The sequence below is a fragment of the Prunus avium genome, chromosome 3, assembly GCF_965620075.1.
Source record: "Prunus avium chromosome 3, drPruAviu1.hap1.1, whole genome shotgun sequence".
Taxonomy (NCBI): domain Eukaryota; kingdom Viridiplantae; phylum Streptophyta; class Magnoliopsida; order Rosales; family Rosaceae; genus Prunus; species Prunus avium.
In genome coordinates this window covers 11,238,950-11,265,376 of record NC_142286.1, presented here as the reverse complement: position 1 = coordinate 11,265,376, position 26,427 = coordinate 11,238,950, and the positions used below count along the sequence as shown (strand labels likewise).

Genomic DNA, 26,427 nt, shown 5'->3' with positions numbered 1-26,427 from the left:
GTATGATTAGATTAAAAAATTTATAGAGAGATCTTAAAATAGCTTTTATGTGTTCATTGATAAATTTGAACTTTTTTTTTTTTTACAACCTTTTCTATTGAGTGGGGCGATAGCATACTAAACTCACACACACTACACTGATGCTAGGATTCGAACTCAGAACCTTGCCTGAGAGAGTAAATACTCTAAACCACTACACTAGTGGGTCATTTGCAATAAATTTGAACTTTAAAAATAAAGAACACAATCATTTCAATAATTTCTTTTTTTCTTTTTTTAATTTTTCGGTTTACAACAATCATTTTTAGTTTTCACAGCTCATTTCCAATGACGTCAAGCTGTCCCTGCCAAAAGTCGCCACTTAAAGCAGCGCCATCTACGCAAACCTGTCTTCCACTTGCCACGTGTCGCATCCAAGTGCCAAGCGTCCGATCTGTCAATCCAAGTCAGCACCTAAATTGCGCCCCTGATTGGTCAGTCCGTACGCACCAAAGCCCGAGGCGTTTTCACGCGCTTAGACTCTCCTACTCTCTTCGTCTTACTTGTCCAGTTCTCACAGCTCACGTGTTGAACGTGTGTCTAGTCGCCGCGTGAGGCCAGCTGGCTGACCTTATCCAATTTGTTATAAAGCGCTGATAAACTCACCAGCAGAGCACACCATACCATCACTGGCGTCGTGTTTTATTGGCTCAGTTCAACGCTTTCACGTGCTAGTCTCCACTCTCATTGGCTCTTGGCGTGGGCTGCCGGGTGTCCTTATAATTTCCCTTGGATTTGTTCCACGTTTACATGAAAGGCAAGTTAATTTTTTCATTAAGTTTTTGCCTAATTAATCCCTAACACACCATTCCGTGAATAATGATAGCCCTAATTTGCCCAATTCAATTTGGGAAAGAAAATTGTAGATGTCAAACAATGATATATGTAAATGCATTGAAACCCTAGAGAAAACTTGTGAGTTTGGCTTCCAACATCAAACTGCACCAAAATAAAGCGTCATTTCTTATTGCTTTTTAACACACAGGTCAGTTTCAATCTTCTTCTATAATCATGATCTCTTTATCATTTCTCAAGATTAGGGTTTTTGAAGAATTGGGTTATTGTTTTTGTACCCTTGCAGTATCTGGGTATGGTTTATATTTCATATTTTTCATGGTTGAGTGTCAATAGATACCATTTTGGTTTTTATTTTGGGGGTGTGCTCTGTTTTTTGTGTTCATGAGAATTTTGTACAATGTGGCTCTGGTTGCCGCAGATCTGAATGTGGTATCTAAGTGTACCTGTTTTTGGTTGCTCTGTTACATTTTGTGGAAAAGCTGGGTTCTTGACAACATTCTGTGGTATAAGTTAACCCACTTAGAGGGAAAAAGAATCTTGGGCTTTTTGCATCTGTAAGATTAGAATATGTGTTGGATATGTCAGTAGTTTCTGTTGTTTTCAGAATGAGAATCTTTGTTCTTTCGGTTTCTTTAGTTCTGTGTTTGATTTCACTGCATTGAACCATGTATGGCTCTGGCTGATTCTTGTTTTTATATTATGTTTTTTATGGAACGTTTTACCTTTCGTTTTTCTGTGTGTTATTTATAATATGTAGGAGTGGATTAGGATTGTTGTTTTTTTTGTTACTGATGTGAAATTGATGGGCTATATGCAGATTGTGTGATTTTGCTATTTTGAGTGGAAAAGAGTCTTGTGAGATTATCCATTTATAAAGGTTGTGAAATAATGTCGAAGTCATACGTAAATCTTTTAGATTTGGCATCAGGGAACTTCCCTATAATGGAGGGGAAAAGGAGACGGTTTCCGAGGGTGAATACAGCTCCGGGCAATTTGTCAGATCTTGATGATGATCAAGCACGTAGTGTGTCATCTGATCAGCCATCATCAATTGCTTCAGATCGGATGATTATTGTAGCAAACCAACTTCCTGTGAAAGCAAAGAGGAGAGAGGATAATAAAGGTTGGAGTTTCAGTTGGAATGAGGATGCTTTGCTATTGCACCTTAAGGATGGGCTACCAGAAGACATGGAGGTTCTTTATGTAGGGTCATTGAAGGTCTCTGTTGATCCTAGAGAGCAGGATGATGTGTCCCAGGTCTTATTGGATAAATTTAGATGTGTTCCTACTTTTCTACCTCCTGATATTCTGTCAAAATTCTATGACGGTTTCTGCAAGAGGCATTTGTGGCCACTGTTTCATTACATGTTGCCATTTTCAGCTGATCAAGGAGGCCGATTTGATCGATCTTTGTGGGAAGCTTATATTTCAGCTAATAAGTTGTTTTTTCAAAAGGTAGTTGAGCTTATAAACCCGGATGAAGATTATGTCTGGATTCATGATTACCATTTGATGGTGCTGCCAACCTTTTTAAGGAGGCGTTTTAATCGGATTAGGATGGGATTTTTCCTTCACAGCCCATTTCCCTCATCTGAGATCTATAGAACTCTTCCTGTAAGAGAAGAAATACTTAAGGCTTTACTCAACTCCGATATTATTGGATTCCATACCTTTGACTATGCTCGTCATTTCCTCACTTGTTGCAGTCGGATGTTGGGCTTGGCATATCAGTCAAAGAGAGGTTACTTAGGATTGGAATTTTATGGAAGGACCATTAGGATCAAGATTATGCCAGTTGGGGTTCATATGGGTTGGATAGAGTCGGTGATGAAAGGGGCGGATGAGGAGAGTAAAATGAGGGAGCTTAAACAAAAATTTCAAGGGAAAACAATGTTGCTTGGTGTAGATGATACTGACATTTTTAAAGGTATTAATTTGAAACTTCTAGCAATGGAACAAATGCTGAAGCAGCATCCCAGGTGGCAGGGAAAGGCTGTGCTGGTCCAGATTCTAAACCCTGCTAGAGGTAAGGGGATAGATTTAGAGGAAATACTTGCAGAAATACAAGAAAGCTGCCGGAGGATCAATGAACAATTTGGGAGACCAGGCTACGAGCCAATAATCCTTATTGACAGGGCAGTTTCCATTAACGAGAGGATTTGCTATTACAACATTGCTGAGTGTGTTGTTGTGACAGCTGTTAGAGATGGGATGAACCTTACTCCGTATGAATATGTTGTCTGTAGACAGGGAATAACTGGTTCTAAATCTTGTCTAAATTTCGATGGCCCAAAGAAGAGCATGTTAGTGGTGTCAGAATTTATTGGATGTTCTCCATCACTTAGTGGGGCAATCCGTATCAACCCATGGAATGTTGAAACAACTGGGGAGGCAATGAATGTCGCCATTTCAATGCTTGATTCAGAGAAAGAATTAAGACACGAGAAGCATTATCGGTATGTAAGTACACATGATGTTTCTTATTGGTCCCGCAGTTTCTTGCAAGACATGCAGAGAGCTTGTGCAGACCATTTTAAGAGAAGATGCTGGGGAATTGGTTTTGGCTTCGGATTCAGAGTTGTGGCCCTTGATCCTAATTTCAGAAAGCTGTCACTTGATGCTATTGTATCGGCTTATAGGAGGGCACAAACTAGGGCCATTCTGTTGGACTACGATGGTACTGTAATGCCCCAGAACTCAATTGACAAGTACCCTAGTCAGAAGGTAATCTCAATTATGAACACACTTTGTATGGACCCAAAAAATACAGTTTTCATTGTCACTGGAAGAGGGAGGGAGAGCTTAAGCAAGTGGTTTTCTCCCTGTCAGAGGCTTGGAATTGCAGCAGAACATGGGTACTTCTTGAGGTGTGCTTCTCTCTCTCTCTCTCTCTCTCTCTCTCTCAGCTCACTTGTATTTCAAATGTCAGAATTTATGGTACAATTTTCTTGATAGCATAGCTTGTGCTTTTGCCAAGGATGGGAAAATATGAAAGAAAAGATGTGGGAGCTATAGTAAACTTATTGTTTGCAGTTTATTGATCTTAATTTATTTTCAAGAAGTGTTGAATAAGTTGTGCTAGGAGAGTGCTTAAAAAAGAACTTTTACTTTCACGAAATTTTAACACCAATTTATGAAACTTCTCAGATGGTCGCAAAATCAGGAGTGGGAAATCTGTCGTCAGGGTTTTGAGTTTGGCTGGATGAAAATTGTTGAACCAGTGATGCAATTGTATACTGAGTCTACTGATGGTTCTTCTATTGAAACTAAGGAAAGTGCTTTGGTTTGGCAATATCGTGATGCAGACCCAGGTTTTGGGTCCTCCCAGGCAAAGGAGATGTTAGACCATCTAGAGAGTGTCTTAGCAAATGAACCTGTTGCTGTCAAGAGGGGTCAGTTCATTGTAGAAGTAAAGCCTCAGGTATATATCCATGAATCTCAACTTCTGCAATTCCAATAAACTTCTTCTACGCTTCCCCTCATTTTTCTTTTCTTTTGTGGTAATTCAGAGATATCTCTGTTCTTTTTGACACGATACATTTTCCCCCTATATGGTCCTTGTTACTTCCTCGTTTTTCTTTTCTTGTTTCAATTCAAATATACATTTAGGACATGTATTTGTTTGTTACTCTGACTTTTAACTGCCAGATAAGGGTCTCATTATTGATAGAAAACTTTGCTTTGATCTACTACCCTGCTGTCATTTCCATTGCTGGCACGGACCATCATTAGTGTGTCTCATAAATTTTTCTTTGTAGACTTTGTTTTATTTCATGTATAAAGTTGAACAGTTATATCAATCTAGAGTCCAGAGAAAGATTTTTTTTTTTTCACTTCTATTTGTTTGTTGATGGTTCTAGGAAGTTAGTAAAGGGCACGTAGCAGAGAAGATTTTCTCATCAATGGCTGAGAATGGAAAACATGCAGACTTTGTGCTCTGTATTGGTGATGACAGATCTGATGAGGACATGTTTGAGATATTTGATAATGCTATGCTGAGAAGTATTCTCTCTCCCAATCCTTCAGTTTTCGCTTGCACGGTTGGACAAAAGCCTAGCAAGGCTACTTATTATTTGGACGATACAACGGAAGTGATAAACATGCTTGAATGTCTTCCTGAAGCCTTTGATTCTTTGCCACCCGTTGAAGAAGGATATGAAAGCTCTCCATGAAAAACTGAGTCAAATTTTGTTGTTTTTTCAATAACAGAGTTAGTATTTTTGAGACAGAAGTACAGATTAGGCAGGAGGCATCTTTACCATATTTAGGGTATGGATAGTGTATAAAGTTGGTAGTTTTTCCTATATTGCTTCCCCTTGTTTGTTTGTATATAGTTTTCTCAGCAGACGGATAACAGCAAATGATTGTTTGATCATTAAGTTGGAATGAAAATGGAAGCAAGAGGTAGCAATCTTGGGAGATTCTACTATTCAGAGTCTCATCATGGTAATCATCTTCATAAAACTATCACATTAAGCTTTGCAATCTTGAAGAAGAATCCAATCTTTTACTTTTTTATTTGTGCACTCTGGCAACTGGAAAGTTCAGAGTTTTGAAAGTGTTATACTATAGAGTATGCTTAGACTTGTCAGGAACTTAGGACATGCATCAAATTTTTGAAAGTGTTATACTATAGCATAACATCCCCAATTTAATAACTATATCATAAAATGACTTAGATTTGGAGGGTATAACACAACAAACAGACCAAAATTAGTTATTCTAAACTAAAACGTTTTAGTAAATATAAGTATGGTCACAACAACTCCGTAAACAAATAATATCCTTCGACCAAAAAAAAAAAGAAAAAGCAAACAAATAATATCCCTGTTCTCAAACAATAGAATAAAGTAGCAAATAAACTTTTTTGAGAGAACATAAGTCTGTTTCTCTAGAACTAGCCTCTCCGCACGCGCTTCAGCGCCTGCGAGAGGCTTTTTTTAGAAAATTTTAAATTTATTTTAGAATTAAAAAAGATAATGGGTAGTTGTGTTTCATAAAAATAGGATCCATTATCTAATTTTTGTTTTAATTTTAAATTTTTTAATATGAAAAAGTGTGAATTTACCATATTATCCTCATTTAATTAATAATTTCAATTCTTAATGTTTGCATTAACCAAGGGCATTTTTTGGTATTTTGAATGTTTCACCATTCTCTGCCTTTTGCTTTATATATATAGATAGATTAAACCATTTATATATTCCAGAGAATTAAAAGTTACGAACAAATATATAAATAAAAACAACAAATTCAAAAAATTTTGATCCTCTAATTCTATTATTGGTAACAGAATTCTGTTATGGTATCAGAGCCAGGTTATCAATATGAGCAACACATAAGTATAAATAAAAACAACAAATTCAAAAAATTTTGATCCTCTAATTCTATTATTGGTAACAGAATTCTGTTATGGTATCAGAGCCAGGTTATCAATATGAGCAACACATAAGTGGTGGCAACATGCAAATAACATGACTCTGATACCACGATAGAATTGAAGGAAGCCACAATTAGTTGACCATAGGCAAAAAAGTTATATCTTTTAAACTCTTATGCAAAACATCAATTTTTCCAATGTGGGACAAAAACATCACAACTACAAATCCTCAAGAGGCCAGCACAGGTATAAGACGGTGGATGATATGCAAATAAAAACAATCATCAAAATCCACCAGAACCTACTATCAAAACGTCTACTTAATTTGGTTAAAAGTTTGAGGGTTCGATCTTTTGGCCTTAGCTAATGGTTTGATCAGAGGTTCTAGTTATTTTTTCAAGAAGAATTTCATGAGCTATAGCTGCCATGTTTAGAACAACACCTTGTTGTTGCGCAAAGTGTATTTTCAGATTGCAGTCAAATTCCAATTGCTGGGCAGGCTCATCAACCTTCTAAATTCAACTCAAGCTTGGTCCACATAATAACTGAAATGAAAAAAAAAAAAAAAAAATTCCCCTTTACTTCTTGCTCGTCAAGATTATTGCCTTCCTCTTCCTTCAATTGGTTTTTCTCAACCCCACAAAGTATATAATATATAATTTCAAAAGTAATATTAAAATAAAATAAAATAAATAAATAAAGGTTTCATATCCCACATCGGCTGCAGAGGAGAAGTGCGTTGGGGAAGTGGTGTATAAAACGGGAAACCAAGCAAGAGAAAAAGCATACCTTTCTCGGCCTTTTGGCTAAGATCAAGTGTAGTATCTGTTCTTATCAGTTTAATATCTGATACGTGAGTCAATGACTCACACGATATTAAATTAATTTCTTTAAGGGGAGGGCCCACTACAGTAGCTTGCTATTGGGGCTCTCGAGCGTCGCCCAAGTGTTGCACTATTGCTTGGGCCTGGCGCACCCTATCAAATCTAGTTCCAACTTTTTATTATTTTTACACTCAAATTTGTGTGCTACACTGCCGGGAGCTTCTATAATGAGGATGCTATTTGAGGAGTTTATTTGAGGAGGCCCATCTCACCATCAAAAGGGGTGTGGATCCCCCAATGCACCCCTCCCATGTGCTTTGTTTTTTGTTGTTGGTGAGATTTCACCTCCTCACTCAACCTCCTCATTCTAGCATTTTCGCTACACTGCCTAAGAAATTAGAAGGCCAAGTTCTCCAAGGGAGAACGAAGAGCATGAAAGGGACCATCTGTTCTTGATGGAGAGCGATGGGTCTGGAGGAGGAAACGAGTTGGAGAAGAAGGAAGAAGAACAAGAGGTTGATGGTCAGTCTGGCAAGGAGAAAGTTTCTATGGTTACCACACAACATTATATGTTTTACGTAGAAAAGCGACTTGCATTGCTTTCAAGAGGATTCGACATTGCACCTCTAAGCAGAAAGAGGACTTGAATTGCGTTCAAGAGGATTCGATATTGCAAGCAGAAGGGGGATGCGAATTTAAGTGCAACTATGGTCAGAACTTCATTGGACAATAAAGTATTTAACATATTAAAGATAATGACGTATTTACAAAACACCGTCTCAATTCATCCTAACCGGCCTACATTATGGAAACATTTGTCAACTGATTACATTACTTTGTGACCCATTTACATTAAAAACTATAACCAACTTTAAAAGAGTTCACAATATTTTTCCTAGTTTAGTTCAACTGATACTATATATATTCTCTCTCATCCTTTGCAAGAGAGAACAGCAATAAGCTTCATTGATTCGTGAAACTATACTTTTCCAACTGCTTCCTCTATATATCACATGACAAACAGAAAATTAAAACTCACAACTGTTAGAGCATCCACAGTTTGGGGGGGGGGGGGGGTTTTGTAAATTCGGGGGTGTAGCCGTGAGTCCCAGCCTTTTATGTTGACTTTTCTTCATTTTTCTTCTCTTTTTTCGGATGGGTCCCGCCTGCAAGGGATGTAAAAATGGATGTAAATATACATTTTATTTTACATCCCCATGGTGGTGATGTATACTTACATCCATTTACATCTCACCATTGGAGACGATTCCGGTGACTCGGGGTGTATATTTAACATACACCCCCATATACACCCCCCACTGTGGATGCTCTTAAGAAAAGAAGAAAAGCACATGTCTGTTTTCCTGGCCAACAACATAAATGATTCAAAAGCAAATAAATAACTAAGGCTGCAAGGCAAGCTATCTAAAAGCCTTAAGGACATCCAGTTAGTGGCACAAAGTTGCATCTGCGATGTCTGGTATGGATCCATTAAAGAAGCAGAAACATAACGAACAATAGCATTCACCCTTCATCTTCTTCCTCAACTCATCCTCCAGTCGAGTTCAGATAAGTCACAAATTCACAATGTTAGTAATAGTACATTCTTAGGGAGTTGAAGGTAGCATGGTCATCCATCTATCCACAACACCCAAATTTCAACATATTTCATCAGAGATATGTAGAAAGCAAAATAGTCTGAACAAAGAATATTCTACTTTAACATCCAGAGAAAAGTAACCAAAAAATAACTTAGACAGAAGCCAATAAGAAGTACATATTGAAACTGAAAATACGGGAGCAGAATAGAGCTAAAGCATATTTCCATACCCATTTGCTTAGGTATTCAAATATACGTAGCTGATTTATGTGCTCAACGAATAGAAGAAAACTATACAGATCTGAACAAAGAAACAACTATTAGGCATATCACCTTGATTAATAAATGAAGATCATAGAAAGTTTAGAAACCAACAATGACAGCTAAAGAACCAATTTGTGATATCTTACTTAGAGTTAGGGTATTCATAACTTTCATTCAAGTCTTTAAGCTCTCCGAATAAGTTCGTACTTTCAAATATCTTGCCCTCCTTACAGAAACTTCGGATTACAGTGTTGTATGTTATCAAATCACAAACAAAACCGTTCTGGTGCATTTCTTGGACCAATTTATATGCCACGTCGGTTCTTCCATGTAAACACAGCCCTGTCAGTCATCCTTGCGTTGTAACTGACTGGTTTCTTTATGACCTTTATGTATTGTATGTATACTCATTTGGATGATATCCCTTCTCAATCATCTCAAACCACAGCTTCGTAGCTTCCCCAATCCAACTCATTGTACAACCTCTATCCTTAAGATCATTAAAAACCCGTAAACCCTCGAACCCCTTTCCTTTCTTATACAGCCAATTGATTATACCTCATGACACATATAATTATCTGGGACACGGTTCTTTGCAATCAGGGTGTGGAGGAGTTTGGATACTCTAGTATACTGCTTCTCTTTACAAAACGCAGAAATCAATTTATTGAATGCAGCATTTTCAGGGACCAATCCATCTATCAAAGCCTGTCGAAGAAGTTCGTAACCTTCCAAAACCCTGTTATCAGCACAAAAAGCTTGAATGAGATACCCAAGAGTCTCAACTCAACATCAGCTACAACACCACATTCTATCATTTCTTGATACAATTTCCAAATAATCAGTCCTCCCAACCTTAAGGCAACCCAACAAAGCCACCTTCCAAGTCATTATAGCCGGGCACACTCCAGCCTCTTTCAACCTATAAAACACATCAATCGCATACCCTCACAAAGACACCGAATATAACTTTCTAATGAGGCAAGCTCTGGGCTAAAACTGGTATGTTCAAGAAAAGATTTTGCAGGATTGCAGACCTTAGTCTCCATGAAGGCACTGACAAGTGTTTTACACGAAATGGGGTCCGGTGAAAACCCATTATGAGAGCTCAACCAGAAGAAACATCCCAGCGATAAAAACACATTCTTTTAGAGCTTCAGAAGCTCGGTGACAAACTGGGGATCAGAGAAATTGAAGAAGGGTACTCAGAGGGCAGAGTCTGCTCCCATGGGTTTTGTTCAAATGATCTCACAAATGAGTTGGGCAACTTCAGTAAAGTCACATTCTTTGGTTTCTGTTGTATGGTATCATTTTTTTTTCAGAGGTATTCAAATATACATAGCTGCCTTATGTGCCCAAGGAAAAGAAGAAAACTATACAGATCTGACCAAAGAAACATCCATTAGGCTTACCAACTTGATTAATAAACGAATATCGTGGAAAGTTTAGAAACCAACGACGACAGCTAAAGAATTTAGAGAGAGCACGAAAGCGTTTGACAATGGCTGGTGAGAGGGGAGTGGAGTGGATTCCAGGTTGATAACCGCATCAGGAATAAACTGCATTCGGCTTACCATCTATTCAACTTAAATTGGTTAAAAAAGAATTAAAAACCCTTTAATCCCTATAAGCATAGTTAATATTAACTCAACAAACCTGCAACATTGCATATCAAAGACAGACCATACCATCATGTACTAAATAATCCAACACCAAAAGCCTCACTTTCAAACAGATATTTGCAATCAGAATCCAATACATACATACATAATTGCATACATACATACATATATATTAATAAAACTATGCATTTAAATAAAAAATTTCAGTGCATACCGCATGCTTCCACAGTATTTAAGAGTATCGGGACCACTGTGGAACCTCTTCATAAAATGGCTATGCACTGTGCCATTGTTTCTATCTCTGATCCCAAAACAAAGCCCTAAAGTCCGTGCCCTCCCTCGCCAGAGTTATGAAGAAAGACACGGATGGGGCATTGGCCTCGACGCTCTTGCCATCTGGGTAGAAATATGTAGCCCGTGTATAGCCACCGGCCACAAATGAATAGGACCCAATGTACTTGACGATTCCCATACCCTTGACGAGTGAGTACCCACTGATCTTAAACTTGTGGCACCCATTTGTGATATCTTACTCAGACTTAGGGTTTTTGTAACTTTCATGGGATTGGACCTTTACTCATAACAAATTTCATAGGATTGGACCTTTACTCATAACACAATAAATAATCATACAAAGCACGCTGAAAAATGATCACTAGCTGTAAAATAATTGAAAGGAAGCGAAAAATCATTTATGCATTTCTAATTATTAGTAACTTACAGAAGTTTCCTGTAAAAAAGAAGTAACTTACACAAGTTACAAGGAACATCTCAAAAACAGTTGAAACATCACTTTCCTTCTAAGATCTCCCACAGACATTTTTCAACAAAATGGTTATCCTCCCAGCAAAGCTTATTGACCAGGGAATGACATATGCCTTTTTCCAGGGCATAACCTGTCCTAAACATAAATTCTAAAACAAGTAAAGAATCATCCAACCTATCTCTTTGTGTGAGGCATTCAACCAGTCTTCCCAATGTTTCCTGCTTTGGTTTAAGTTTACTATTTAACATTTCTATGAACCATTCCATTCCCTCTGCAGCATCTCCTTGATCACACAACCCAATGATGATATAATCATGAGTACCGACAATTGGTTCCAAACCTATATTCTTCATATCATTCCACAAACCTTTTGCTTCTTGTACAGCTCCAACCTGACAAAGCTTTTCAATAAGTGGGGTGTATGAGTAAGCTGATGGCTGTAAACCTTGAGCCAGGAGCTCTCGGAATAAGTTCATACTTTCTACTATCTTGCCCTCCTTACAGAAACCTTGGATTACAGTGTTGTATGTTATCAAATCACGAACAATACCCTTCTGGTGCATTTCTTGGAACAATCTATATGCCTCGTCGGTTCTTCCATGTAAACACAGCCCTGTCATCATTGCGTTGTAACTGACTGTGGTTTCTTTATGACCTTTATTACACATCTCCTTGTACAAGGTCTTGGCCTCTTCAAAATTATCAATCTTACAAAACCCATGAATCATTGTATTGTATGTGTACTCATTTGGACGATATCCCTTCTCAATCATCTCAAACCACAGCTTCCTAGCTTCCCCAAGCCAACCCATTGTACAAAGACCATGAATCATAGTCGTATACATGGCAATATCTGGAGCATAGCCTCTATCCTTGAGATCATTAAAAACACGTAAACCCTCAAGCCCCTTTCCTTTCTTACACAGCCAATTGATTACCTCCTGATACGTATAATTATCTGGGACACGGTTCTTTGCAATCATGGTATGGAGGAGTTCAGATACTCTAGTATATTGCTTCTCCTTACAAAACCCAGATATCAATGTATTGAAAGCAGCATTTTCAGGGACTAGTCCGTTTACCAAAACCTGTCTAAGAAGTTCATAACCTTCTGAAACCCTATTATCAGCACAAAAAGCTTGAATGAGATACCCAACAGTCTCAACGTCAACATCTGCTACAACACCACATTCTATCATTTCTTGATACAATTTCCAAATAATATCAGTCCTCCTAACCTTAAGGCAACCCGACAAAGCCGCATTCCAAGTCATTATAGCCGGGCACACTCCAGCCTCTTTCAACCTATAAAACACATCAATCGCATCCTGAATATATCCACCCTCACAAAGACACTGAATATAACTTTCTAATGAGGCAGGCTCAGGGCTAAAACTGGTATGTTCAAGAAAAGATTTTGCAGCATTGCATGCCTTAGCCTCTACGAGGGCACTGAAAAGTGCTTTACACGAAATGGGGTCGGGTGAAAACCCATTATGAGACCTCAACCAGAAGAAAAATCGAAGCGATAAAAGCACGTTCTTTTGGAGCTTCAAAAGCTCGGTGAAAAACTGGGGATCAGAGAAATTGAAAGAAGGGTACTCAGAGGGCAGAGTCTGCTCCCATCTGGGTTTTGTTCTAATAATCTTACAAATATGTTGGGCAACTTCTGTAAAGTCACATTCTTTGGTTTCTGTTGTATGGTATCTGATTTGGGTATTTGGGTTTTGGCGGGCACGAGGGTTTTGGCGGAGGAAGATTAAGATTGAAAATGGAGCTCTGGCCATGAACCTTTTGCTCTTTCTAGCTATGAATTGAATATTCTGTGTCGATGTTGAAAATGATGCTCAAAATCACTGAACAAATGTTGGGAAAAAAAAGGTTCAAGTAGGAACTTTTACATACAATTAGATGGGCTTTGCTTTGAAGCAGAGCTGTGCAGACTGTGGAGGGAATCCATGGCGTCAATAAGCGAACCAACCAGTTGGAGCAGGATTTTTCGGAATCTATCGTCTCTGTCTACTACCCAGGACAGCGGCAGGCAGACGGCAGTATACGCCAAACCCTTTTAGCAAAAACGACACGTAGTATATCAAGAGATGGAGCGGGGGAGGATGACAGGACCCAATCATTATCATTTTCAATGGTTCAAGTTTCAATTTTCGGATTAAGGAAAATTCATGGCGATTTTGACAATTTAGCCATAAAAGTAAGTAATGCTAATCATATGTAACAACAAATGCTTAAAACATACAAAGAAATCAGATAAAAAGTGAGAACCAACCAACTGAGCTCAACAACAAAGCGAAGATGCCAGAGGACCAAATAAAATGCAAAAGAACCAACAAGTTAAAAGCTCATAAGGCATTAAGCCCACACAAGCCCAAACCAAAGCCAAGAAAGCTAACAAACCTTAACCAAAATTCAACTAAGCCGCCGCCGCCGGCTGAGACAACATCACCGAGACAAGTTGAGGGGAAGAGCTGCCACACCCAAGGGGCACAAAATGAAAAAATCGCACTACCCACATATCCACCCAAATACCTTAAAATCCCACATATTGCAAAGGCACAGACAAGAAAAAAGAAGCCAGCCACAAGATGATCATCACCTCCCAAATCAAACTTGACAAAGCATAAGAACAAACACAAAAATCAAACAAACATCAACATAGTAGAAGGAGGTGGTGTAGGCACCCGAGAAAGATAAAAAGCTCGAACTCTACACATCTTCAGAGTTGTGCGCGAGAAATTGCATTTTCGGCTAGCCGAAGCAGCCAGAAGGTGAAGCCAGATCAATAAGGAGGAGAAAATTTCGGTGGGAAGGGACGATACCAAGACCATAGAGAAGGGATTTGAATGGAGTGTGTTAGGGAGATAAGAGGAAATGGATGGAGGAGGGGACATCTGAATACAAGGGATGAGACATAAAGGGGGATTTGAGTAAATGAAGGAAGCCGAAGGCATAAAGCCTCAGAGTTCAAGCATAGCTTGAGCAAAACACCCACAAAGGGGAGAACAAAACACCCACAAAAGGGAAAAGTAGAACACCCACAAAAGGGGAGAGCAGAAACACCGACAAAGAAGGGGAGAAAAGGGGCCGACAGGTCTCCACAAGGAGATCCACAAGCAGCAGGGAGTAGGCTAGAGAAGAGAAACCAAAGGAAAGGGGAGGAGGAGAGGACCTCCTTCCCCCTAGGTCGTGTGGTGCAGAAGGTTTTTTTCTCACAGAGCATAGGGTTTTCAAAGCTTCTTAACTTTTTAGTCGAAAAGTTGAAGTAGTAATGGGTTTACTTAAGTTTCATACTTAGTCAAATTTTGAGAGAAATCGTTAATATAATTAAAATCGTGTTCGATGCCCTCTAGGTTGGCACAACTAAATATATGTACATCCCAACTAGATTGGCACCTACACACTTATCAATCACTCTTGCACTTTACAACCTCAATGTACAAAAATAATGTTAGCCTTACGTAACTCGTAACACAATCATACTTGAAAACTAGTTTTCTCTCAAAATTTGACTAAGTATGAAAAATGAACTTTCGAAATACTAATGTGTTCAATGATATTTTTTGCGGTTTATATTCCTTACATCTTAAATAATTAAACACGGTTTTATGATATTTTAGTATAAAGTATACATTGACTTATTGAGGTATCATTATTGGTATAACATTATCTTATACTAAAATTGAATTTTCATATTTTGATTTGTTGGGAATTTGATTTTCTAGTATTTTAATTGAATCCAAATGGGGGGTACTTCCTTATTTACATTGTAAACTTAAGTAAATTGAGTAATATAAAAATTAGTTAAAGTAAAAAAGACAAGACTTTTACTTAAATGTTTGGGATGGAAATAAGGCAATGGACGGTCCTACTCGGGACGAATTAATTGGGCCATGGGTGCCTCCTTAAGAACCTATCTGTTTTCAAATTGCATCCCAAGCCGAAACTCAGGATTCTTTAAGTCCACCGCCCTTCTATACTGCTTAAACCGAGGCAGTTTTTTTTTCCTTCTCACCTTACTTGTCCCTTCATTATTGTTGTTAATATTATGTTAACTCGCAATTGTACGGGACAATTAGTAGTATAGCAAGACAAGTACGAGGTCGTACCCACGAAGACTAAGAAGTTAAAACTAGTTATGTACTTAGATTACCAAATTCAAGAAAGTAGGAGGTTATGTCTAAAACAGAATTTAAAACAAGAGTGGTTGTGATTGTTGAACAAAAGAAGCAAAATGAAATTGCAAACAAAAACAAGTAAATAAATGTAACAAAGAGTGGTTTTAAGAGTTGGAAAACAGATTTTGAGACTAGGGCATTCGAATCACCATAACAATTCAATTCTGGGTTATAAAGATTCAAGTAACAAGTCTAATTCAGATTCAAAGATTGATTCTAGCTAAAGTATGATTAGGCCATGGTGTTTGGTCCTAACCTTGTGTTCCTAATTCCCTAATTTGATCATTTGTTGTCTAACCTAAAATTAAGCATTAGGAACCCATTAAGCATAGAAGAACATTTTAAACAACCAAGTATGTATCTAATCCCTGTTGTCGAATGTCCATACATACTCTTCCTATTCATAGTTCAATTCGAATTAAAGCATGGTGTATACTCTTAATTCAAACCAAGATAGTTAACAAACAAGTTCTAATGGTGATCAATCATTCAAACAAGCATGTTAACTTATAAGCATAATGAATAAGAACATGAATCATGAATCAAACTTGAAACTCCAAACTTATAAACCCAGAATATTCATGTTAGGTTACATCGAAGCCCTAGTTATGGATTTAGCTACTCATAATGGAAAAAGAGACTTGAACAGAAATGAGAAAACATAATGAATGCAATAAGAGTAGAAAAACCCTTTTTCTGAAGTTCTTGTGGTGTCCAAGGCTTCTCCAAGTGCTTCTCCACTTCTAATGCTTCTCCAAGAGCTTCCCCACTTCTAGAAAGATGTATGAAGGATATGGAGGTGATTTGGGATGAGTTTGAGTGAGTGGTGATGGCTAAGGAAGATGAAATTCGTAGGGAAATGGAAGAGAGGTTTGCTGGAGTTGTTTTGGTGATTGTTGGAGTGTTTGGGATTTTGAGAGTGTTTGAGGATGGCTGGAGTGAATTGTGGGGTTGTGAATCCCAGGATTTGTTGTGTCTTGAATGTGGAATGGATGTGGTATTTATAGGGAGAGGGGAGTGATAAATCTGAATTCAATATGGCTAATGCATACAACACTTGCATTATAAAAGATGAATTGGTTGATGCACTTCACTAATGCATACAACACTTGCATTATAAAATCTGAATTGGTTGATGCACTTCACCAATAAATCCCACCAGCAGCCCTAGCTCATCTTCATGTCACCATGACCAAGCTTCCAACCAGCTACAATAGCTCATGCCTAGCTCACCATGACCAAGCTTCCAACCAGAAATAATAGCTCATCCTGAGGTCAGCATGACCAGCAACCTCAAGGGCTTACTAATTGGGCTTCCCTTAAGCAAATTAAGACTTTAAGCACTCAAACTTGAATTTCAGAATGTCTTCTTTCCAGCCATATATCATTTGGGCCAATCCAAGGTCGGAGGAGGAAGTTAAGGCCAAAACAAATTGCTAACTCATTTTGCGCGCTGATAAAATCTATCCTGAGCATGGCTCTGTGTTTGCTAGGTAACAGACTCCATATTTATCCAATGGGGCTGAATTTTGGATATGTTATAGTACACACCCATTGGAACAACGTTCATGAAGAATGCTGCCTCATCCGAGCTGTGTAGGTTGCTGAAACAAAGCTTGCAATGTGACCTACGGAACTGGACTGGCAGGGGGCTGTGGCCAAAATGAGTTTGTCATTAAGCTCTTCTTCCCTTCATCCAAATTAGGCCTTAACATGCTTGAATTGCATGAATTATGCTCTCTTCCTCTATTGGCCTACAAAACACACAAATAGAGGCAAATAACTCAGAATTATAGGAAACTAAGCAAAAGAAGTAAGTAAATTGGGCATGTATATGTATGAAATTATGAGCTTAACAATTATCCCCTTCCATATCATCCCCATAACCCTCACTTTCAGTATCAAAATCTGAGGTGTGCTCACCATCTGATGACACCTCTCCAGGAGCTTCAAAACCAGGCCTCATATTGCTATCGCCTCCTTTGTCCTCTGCCCCTTCATGAACAGGCACTTCAACTGTCTTAAACCCAAATTCTTCTTCACTGAACTCGTAAACTATCAACAAATTCTCTATCATCTTCTTCACTGTCTACAACCTCAGCTTCATCTTTATCTTCAACAGTTTCATCTTCCACCCCAGTTTCATCTTCCACCTGAACATTGTGTTGCTCTGCATAATTGTCTGCACCATCCAAACCTTGACTCCAAACTATATTAGAATTGCCCACTTCAGTATAGTACAACCCCACAATCCTATTACATGGCATTTGGCCCAGCATGTCAACCAGTTTAGCATCAGAGCTGATAAGTTCAAGCCCATCTACACCATGGGTTCCACCCTTCCTATACCATATTTCCAGAGTTGGTTTGGGGTTGGAAATGTCTACATTGTAACCAAGCCCTTTCCCTATCTTTCTTAAGTCCACCAATGACAGAAAATCCTGTACAACATTATCCAAGTAACAAAATTTTCCATTTTTATACTCCCCACTTTGCAACACACCCCCATGGTGAAGTTCTAAACTACAGTTTTCATGGTTACCTGCACAGTAAACAAGGGTCAAAACAATGCTAAAACACACACACCTAAAATCAGACAAAACCATGTTTTAATTCAATGTTCTGCACCAAAACCAAAATATACAGTACACATTTCGTTCAGTTTTTAAATTGCTATGGAATAACTTCAGTCCATTTGGTGTGACGCATAGATAGAAGACAAGAAGGGATAAAAAAACCCTAAGTGTTGCAGTCAATGACAGTATAAAGCAACAAAGCGTGTAAGGAATCTTTAAAAGCTATGGACCACACAGATGAAAACAAAACCAACTCATACGTATTCAAACAGGCAGAATCACTTACTGTATTTAGGCGCAACACCACCCCAACGGAAGTCAAACTCTTCCATCACTATCAGCCAAAAGGACCAAAAACCCAACTACCCCCAAAATGAAACCCTAACCTTTAACTGTACCCCCGATGAACCCCAAATTTCGAAGCTTACACAGAAAATTTCTCACTCACTCAGTCACTGCTGCAGGAATTTTAACTCCAATGGCTGCATCAGAAGGGATCGCTCACCGTATGCAACTCCAATGGCCGCCTTAGAAGGGATAGTTCACGTCCTTTCCCCTTTCTTCAGCGCTATATTCGATTTGTTTCATTCGAAACGACGAAAAGTCACTTATACCCTGACCAACAAGACCACGTGACACTCACATGGTCAATTTCGACGGATTCAATTACGGCAGGACCTAATTGCACCCTATTGTCAAATTAAAGTATGAAATTGCCACAAAATTTAGTTCACGGACCCAATTGCAACTGGGGCCATAGTTGACGGACGTCTACAGTAATTAACCCTTGAAACAATGTTAATTGCCAACAGCGCCCCCCCCCCCAACAAAAAAAAAGAGTTTCATTTGTTGTAAAACAAGTGGATGCTATCTTGACCCATAAAGAAATAATGGTGCATAAGTTGAAGGGCAAAAACCAAAGTGAACCCAATTGTTGATGTTCAAAAATGAAAACTTAAAGGCCCCATTTGGTTCACAGAATGGATTTGAGGGGAAATCATTTTCCATGTCACTTTTCAAGGGATGGGAAATGGAAGATTCCTTTCCCATGTTTGGTAACGCTAAAAAGTAACCGAGAGATATCACTTTATTTCATTTCCCATGTTTGTTTGAGTAGGAATGGAAAATAAAGTTCGTATAATTTTCCAATTATACCCATATTACATCAAATAAAAAAGGGAGTTTCACTAAAATACCCAAAATGGGGGCTGAAATTATAAAAATACCCAACACCCAAAACACTTTATAAACATACCCAAAACTCATCATTACACACACTCAAAACCCATTTATAAACATACCCAAAACCCATCATTACACACATACCCAAAACCCATTTTGGGTATGTTTCTATGTTTAAATAGTGCTTGGGTATTTTTATAAATACATGTCTAGGATTGGGTATTTTTATAAATATCTAAATAAAAAAAGAATGCATTTAATGATATATTGTAATTCAAATTGTTAATAAGGACAAAATGGTCATGAAAAATGTGCATTTAATATTGGCTCATTTTCCCAAACTTTCCCATGAGGCGGGAAAACAAAACCCAAGTTGGGAGGATGGTTTCACTTTCCCCCTACTTTCCCATGTGCGAGTCAACCATTTCCCATGCTAAAGTCAATTAAGTATGAAGTGACAATTTTTGCAGAGTAACACCGTGGTTAAAAGATTGATTACCTGGTAGAGATCAATGTAGAGATCTTCATAGATTGGAAGGACTTGGCATCTTATATATGTATGTTTATAAATATGTAGATAGGTTTTTTGCATTTGATAAGTTTTATTGAAAGAGTGAGCATAAAAAAGGGGGCAGAGCACGGGCAATGCTTGGCTCCTGACATATCAGGAGCCATTCCTCCTCATACAAGATGTGGCCTTTTAAAAAAATGACACCTGTGTTTTTTTTTTTTTTCACTGACCCTCCCTCTCTCTTCTCACCCACTCTCCTTTCCTCCCCAAGCTCTCTCTTCTTCTCTCATCTCCCCATCTCTGTCTCTTCCCATGTCTCTTTTTTTTTCCTTTTTTTTTTGTCTCACCCACTCGCCCCAGCTCTCTCTTCTCTTCCCATGTTTCTTTTTTGTTCTTTTTTTTTTCACCGATTCTACCTCTCTCTCTTCTCACCCACTCTCCTCTCCTCCCCCAGCTCTCTCTTCTCTCTTCTCCCCACCTCTGTCTCTTCCCCTGCAACTCTCTAGAAGAAATTTTCAGCCCCTTTCTCTTCCCATCGCTGCTCCTCCATCATCATCACCCAAACACTATGTATTGATTTCTCTCCTTTTTAATTTTATTGAGTTATTTATTTGGGAGTTTTGGAAATTTTGGGAATGGTGGAAGAAAGAGATGGAGAGAAGAGAGAAGAGAGAACACGGGAGGAGAGGAGAGAGAAAGAGAGTCTGTGAAAAAAAAAAGAAAAAAAAGACAGGTGTCATTTTTTTAGAATGCCACATCTTGTATGAGGAGGAATGGCTCCTGACATTGTCCGCAGAGCACGGGTGAAAATCCCCGTGAAATATAGAAACTCAAAGATAAGAAATAAAGAACCTACTCTCTTATTTTGTTATTTCACATCACCACCTTTATGATTTTCTAATTTTGTTTGCCAACAAAGATAAAACTTGGCTCTCATCTCTTGCAAATAGCTTGGACAACCCAAGATCAGAAACTCTTTGGCATTTTATATAAAAATGTATTATTTTCTGCCTACAATCTTCATGGAGATAAGCCAACACTCGGGCTATATATGTCTAAGTTTAATCTTCTTTCGGGTTTCCCAATCTAATTCTATACCATTGGTATGCTCTGATCTCTTGAAAATCCAATTGCCTAAAGACCCAGTAATCATATATTAATTCATATAGTATAGGCTCCCTCCCAACTCTTCCAAAACCTTTCCAAGTTTTTCCATTGAAATCCTCTGTGGCAACTTGCAATTTCATCATGTGATCAAAACCTCATGATTATTGCCATTTCAAGAACTTGCTCAACAAGATTATTGCCTTCCCCTTCCTCCAATTTGGTCCTTCTCAACATCACAAAGTATATAATATATAATTTCAAAAGTAATATGAAAAAACATTATGACGTTTCATATCCCACATCGGCTGCAGGAGAGAAGTGCGTTGGTGAAGTGGTGTATAAAAGCAGAAACAAAACCAGAAAGAAAGCATACCTTTCTCGGCCTTTTGGCTAAGATCAAGTGTAGTATCTGTTCTTATCAGTTTAATATCTGATACGTGGGCCAATGGCCCACACGATATTAAATTAATTTCTTTAGGGGGAGGGCCCACTACGGTAGCTTGCTACCGGGGCTCTCGAGCGTCGCCCAAGTGTTGCACTATTGCATGGGCCTGGCGCACCCCAACAAATCTAGTTCAAAGTTGACATAAAATGAAATCTGTTGGGAGGGTACTCTTGAGCTCTTTTCTGCAACATTTGAAGTAAAAGGCTTGACCTTGAGCGATCCCCATTTCTCCCTCTTGTGATTATCTCAAGAAGAACAATTCCAAAGCTATAAACATCCCACTTTAACAGTGACTATTAGCAGCGGCAAGGCACCCTGGAGTTCCTAGCACCTGATTGCCATCTCTTACAATTAGCTTCGACAGCCCAAAATCTGGAACTTTGGCATTGAAAGTTTCATCCAAGAGAATATCATGCGGTTTTATATCAGGGTGTATTATTTTCTGCCTTCAATCTTCATGAAGATAAGCCCCTTTGGCTATGTCAAGTATAATCTTCTTTCGAGTTTCCAAATCTAATTCTAGACCATTTGCTGCTCTAATGTCTCGAAAATCCAATTTTCTAAAGACCCCTCAAGTGATATTATATAGTGGATGAAATTTATGCACAAAATCTAATCAACCTTACGAGGTTAAAATGGTGAAGTCTCCCAATCGTATCAACTTCAACTAGGAACGCCCTCATCCCCTGGCCCCTGTTATCCAACCGCTTTACTGCAATCATTGTGCTATCTGCCATAACTCCTTTGATCACAGAACCAAAGCCTCCACTTCCAAGTTCTTCCTTGAAATCCTCTGTTGCAACTTGCAAGTCAACATATGGAAATTTCATGATGGGAATTCCAAGAACTTTGTCAATGGCGTCTTCACCATCCTTCGATTTGGTCTTCCTTACCATTATGCTGTATACAAAAGATTAGAAAAAAGAATGGCACCAGCTATGGCAAGAATTGAGACAGTATCCATAAAATACCCAATTACAAAGAACGTTACAGCCTAACCATACATTATCTATTTTCATCATCCTGAAAACCCCACAGCATACTACTTGGAAACCAAGTTTAAATGAAACGAGTATCATGTTACTGTTAATGTTGACAGAAGTTTCTAATTTATTTGTATAAAATAGAGTTCTCCCCAATTCGGGAATGGTGTGGTTACAGACATAAAAAATGAAAGTAATCTCAAAACATTTCTAAATCAGATGAAGAACACCTACCAGTATGACCTCCCTTACCAGTAATCTCCACAAGAACACTTCCCATTTTTAAAGTGATGAAATCTACTAGCATCACGGACAATAATTTCTCGGTTTTTTATTAGAGATATGTACTTAATAGCAACATGACAATCAATGCAAACACGCAAATTCTTCATCACCCTTACCGGTACACCCTCAGGTGTGTTCATTAATGCAAAAGCAATTGCCAACTTCTCACTATGGTGAGCCAAGTTGTATTCTTTCTCCTCGTTATCCATGTCATGCAAAACAGAGCCAGTATCAGGCACATAACCATGCAACTTCAACTCGGATGTTAGTTCTTGAAGATACATATCAAGCTCCTTAGATTGTGGATGTGATTTATCACCAATACAGAACTGGTGAACTTGATTTTTAATTTCCAGCCAGCTTATGCCTGGCTCCTTCTTGACCTTTCTATCTCTCATGGCTTTTCTCACCTCAGAAACATCCTGCCACCTTCTAGCTGAAGCATGAATGTTTGAAAGTAGCACGTAAGAAGCTGAGTCCTGTGGATCTTGCCTAATCACTTCTTCAGAGATCCTTTTTGCTATATTTGCGTTCTTGTGGATTTTACATGCAGATAACAAAGTTTTCCATATGATAGCATCTGCTTTAACAGGCATTGATCTTATCATTAACTCAGCTTCGTCCAAACGGCCAGACCGGCCAAGCAGGTCAACCACACATGTATAGTGTTCTAGTCTAGGCTTCAACCCATACTTTTCTACCATTGAGTTGAAGAACTCAATCCCTTTTTCCTTCAATCCACAATGACTGCAGGCATAAAGCAAACTTAAGAAAGTAACATCGTTTGCCTCCAATTCTTCCTGCTCCATCTCCTCAAACAGCTGAATGGCTTCCTCTCCTCGTCCATGAAACCCATAAGCAGAAATCATAGAACTCCATAGTACAACATCTCGACCTACACTTTCCTTGAAGGCTTTTAGAGAATCTTCAAGACACCCACATCTTGAATACATGCTAATTAAGGAACTAATGACCGCATCAACTGTGCTAGCCCCAGCTTTAATTGCTTCAGCATGAATCTGCTGACCCTGTCCGAGTGTTGCCAATTCCGAACACGAACTAATAACACTCACAAATGTGACCTTATCAGGTCGAAAACCTGCGATTTTCATTATATTATACTGATCCAACACTGCCTCAGAATGCCCATTTTGAGCTTTTCCCGCAATAAGAGTATTCCAAGCAATCACATTTCGAATTGGCAGTGATTTAATTACTCTTTCCCCTTCTTCCAAGCTACCAGACTTCATATACATATGAGCCAAAGAGCTGCCAACAACCAAATTGAACTCAAACCTGCATTTCATCACATAAGCGTGAACCTGTCGCCCGGCATGTAATGCTCTCAAACCTGCACATCCCCTAAGAACACTACCCAAAGTGAACTCATCAGGCAAAAACCCCAACTCGTGCATTTCCGAAAGCAAACCCAATCCCTCCTCATTAAATTGAAACTGGGTCAAACCCGTGACCATGGCATTCCACGTAGCCACATTTCTCTCAGGCATTTCGTTAAACACCTTCTGGGCACTTTCCAAATCACCCTTTTGCACATACCCATTGATCAAAATGTTGCAAGACATAATATTTCTCCTTGGCAGATGATCAAATAGAGTTAACGCTGCTCCCAAGTCTCCAACTTTGGAGTAAAAGTTGAGGAGGTGATTGGATACGAACTTGTCCGCGGAACACCCAGATGTGATAATCAAAGAATGGAGCTGCTTTCCTAATGAAAGTGACTTTCTGGGTATGGATGCTTGGAGGAGGTGTGAGAAGAGAGATGGGTTTGACCATATCTCAGATTTAAAGCTCTCAAAGGCTTCTTTGATATGTCCTTTGGAGCAGAGGCTGCTCAACTGTTCTGCGGCGGAGTCTCCAAGCTTAGATACAACTCTGGAGGTGTTTGTGGACAGAAAGCGTGGCGTGGGAATGCGTATAATGTTGAAGACGGAATTGCAAGACTTGTCCCCATACATCTGGCTGGCTAGTTGTATTCAAAACATGCAAGGACTGGAACTTTATCAAGGTGGTGCTGTGGCGGGAAGTTCCTAGCATTACCCTTTTCTTTTGGAAAATGCTAGGCTTACCATATTTTTCATACCACATTCATACCACCTCTCTAATAGAGGTGGGCCCCATTGTATTGGTGGGCTCCACCTGTATTAGAGAGGTGGTATGAATGTGGTATAAAAAATGTGGTAAGCCTAGCATTACCCCTTTCTTTTTTACTCGATCTTAAGATGTTACAGGGGTTTGTGTACAATAAAATTTATGAATGGAGCTCCCTTTTTTATTTTATTAAAAAAAACAGAAGTATTAAAGAATTTATGCAATATGTCAATCCTTTTGGATTTTATTTTTCAAATGAAGTATAATATATAGATACTTTAAACTTTTTTCATACTAAAAAAAGGGCGTTGTTAAACGAACCCTAAAATTAACTGAATACACCTTATTACCAAACTATTTATTGAATTACTAATTTACCCTAATATAAAGTAACAAAAAAATGATATATTGAATTGCAAAACAAATGTAAGTTTAATAAGTACACCTTACTCACCATATTCAACCGTGAGCATGAAAGTGATCCCAAAAGGCATTTGTTTTCGTTGTGACAAGTCTAATGAATCTCTTATCCATGCTTTATGGGAGTGCAAACTAAGCAAGAAAGTATGGAGGCTTTCTATGTTGGGATTTGCTGTTGAGCAGTGGCATATGTTGAGCTTCATTGATTTCTTTGAGAAAGCTAAAATAGTTTTTTCTTCTATTGAGTTGGAGCAATTTGCTTACATTTGTTGGATGTTGTGGAAAGCTAGAAATGATAATCTTCATAGTCAAGGTGTGCATAATCCTACCCATCTTCTTGAGAGGAGTTTTGAGCTTTATGAAGAATCTCATAAATCTCAAGAAGAACCACGTGCTTGTAGGGTTAATCAGAATGAGATTTGGAGTTGTCCCTCTGAAGGTTTCTATAAGCTTAATGTTGATGGAGCCACTGACAACGCAACATGCTTGAGTAGTATAGGTACAGTTGTTCATAATGATTTTGGAGTTTTTATGGGTGCCCTAGCCATGCAAAGCCCTCGCAGGGTTTCCATTCTAGCTATAGAATTTCAAGCAATCCATAGAGAAGTTTTATTTGCTGCAGGTGCTGATTTTTTCCCTCACATAATAGAAACTAACTCTTATGAGAATGTTATGATGATTAATTCAAAGGAGACTATTTGGGCTACTATCAGCAACATTATGGATGATGTGAGAGACTCGCTCATGCAGTTTTCTTCAAAGGAAGTTCAATTTCGACCTAGGGAGTGTAACAAAGTGGCTCATGCTATTGCCCGTTTTGCTTTACATGAACAAGGTCCTTATTATTGGTTAGAAGAAGGCCATGTGTGGGTAATGAATTATATTCTTGATGACCATATTGTAACCAATGCTTCCGGTTAATGAAATTTACTTCTTTTGTTTTGAATTTTTATTTCTTGAGTAATAATCATTTTCAGCCTGTTAGAGCTTCAAGCTATAAAGATTTAAGTTAGTTGCTGCTTTATCTGAATATGGTTGGTCCAAATTTTGAAGTAGAAGGAACAAATTAAATTTATCTTCGTTGGATCTTTGTGTTTTGCACTTCTTATTGAATTGGGTATTTCTTGATAACACAAAGGTTTAAAGACTGAATCTTTATATTTTCGTTTTTAAAATTTTATTTTTAGGAAGTATCTTGCTAAACAGTGAGAGAGTAAGAGTCAGGTTTTTTTTTTTTGGTCAAAGAGAGAAATTCAGATAATTTCTTAATGTGAATGACATTCTTGCATAAAATATAAGTTAGATATAACATAATGACTGTCGGTT

General features: G+C 38.4%; 4 protein-coding genes, 2 non-coding genes and 1 pseudogene across 7 annotated transcripts; 4 read left to right on the top strand and 3 right to left on the bottom strand.

Annotated features, from left to right (window-relative positions):
* Positions 1-822: 822 nt before the first annotated feature.
* Positions 823-5,278, top strand: LOC110744250 (putative alpha,alpha-trehalose-phosphate synthase [UDP-forming] 7). 2 transcript variants are annotated; one of them, XM_088250733.1, is made up of 4 exons: positions 823-1,024; positions 1,655-3,704; positions 3,985-4,258; positions 4,698-5,278. In XM_088250733.1, the coding sequence occupies exons 2-4, from the start codon at positions 1,726-1,728 to the stop codon at positions 5,007-5,009; spliced, it is 2,565 nt and encodes an 854-aa protein (XP_088106859.1). In that variant the 5' UTR covers positions 823-1,024; positions 1,655-1,725; the 3' UTR covers positions 5,010-5,278. The 2 variants fall into 2 exon arrangements, with proteins under 2 accessions (XP_088106859.1, XP_088106860.1); XM_088250734.1 differs by lacking the exon at positions 823-1,024 and adding an exon at positions 1,028-1,127.
* Positions 5,279-7,002: 1,724 nt separating this feature from the next.
* Positions 7,003-7,198, top strand: LOC148295623 (U2 spliceosomal RNA). Its single transcript, XR_015834902.1, has one exon. It is a non-coding gene; the product is annotated as a U2 spliceosomal RNA (small nuclear RNA).
* Positions 7,199-8,404: 1,206 nt separating this feature from the next.
* Positions 8,405-10,206, bottom strand: LOC110744253 (pentatricopeptide repeat-containing protein At5g18950-like; annotated as a pseudogene).
* Positions 10,207-11,197: 991 nt separating this feature from the next.
* LOC110744248 (uncharacterized) lies at positions 11,198-13,425 on the bottom strand. Its single transcript, XM_021944213.2, has one exon. The coding sequence runs from the start codon at positions 13,078-13,080 to the stop codon at positions 11,317-11,319; it is 1,764 nt and encodes a 587-aa protein (XP_021799905.2). The 5' UTR covers positions 13,081-13,425; the 3' UTR covers positions 11,198-11,316.
* Positions 13,426-21,228: 7,803 nt separating this feature from the next.
* LOC148295622 (U2 spliceosomal RNA) lies at positions 21,229-21,424 on the top strand. Its single transcript, XR_015834913.1, has one exon. It is a non-coding gene; the product is annotated as a U2 spliceosomal RNA (small nuclear RNA).
* A 972-nt stretch (positions 21,425-22,396) lies between these two features.
* On the bottom strand, positions 22,397-24,616 carry LOC110744251 (pentatricopeptide (PPR) repeat protein). Its single transcript, XM_021944218.2, has one exon. It carries the CDS (start codon positions 24,546-24,548, stop codon positions 22,536-22,538), a length of 2,013 nt encoding a protein of 670 aa, XP_021799910.2. The 5' UTR covers positions 24,549-24,616; the 3' UTR covers positions 22,397-22,535.
* A 536-nt stretch (positions 24,617-25,152) lies between these two features.
* On the top strand, positions 25,153-26,022 carry LOC148295621 (uncharacterized). The gene has a single exon (XM_088250546.1). It carries the CDS (start codon positions 25,153-25,155, stop codon positions 26,020-26,022), a length of 870 nt encoding a protein of 289 aa, XP_088106672.1.
* Positions 26,023-26,427: the final 405 nt, after the last annotated feature.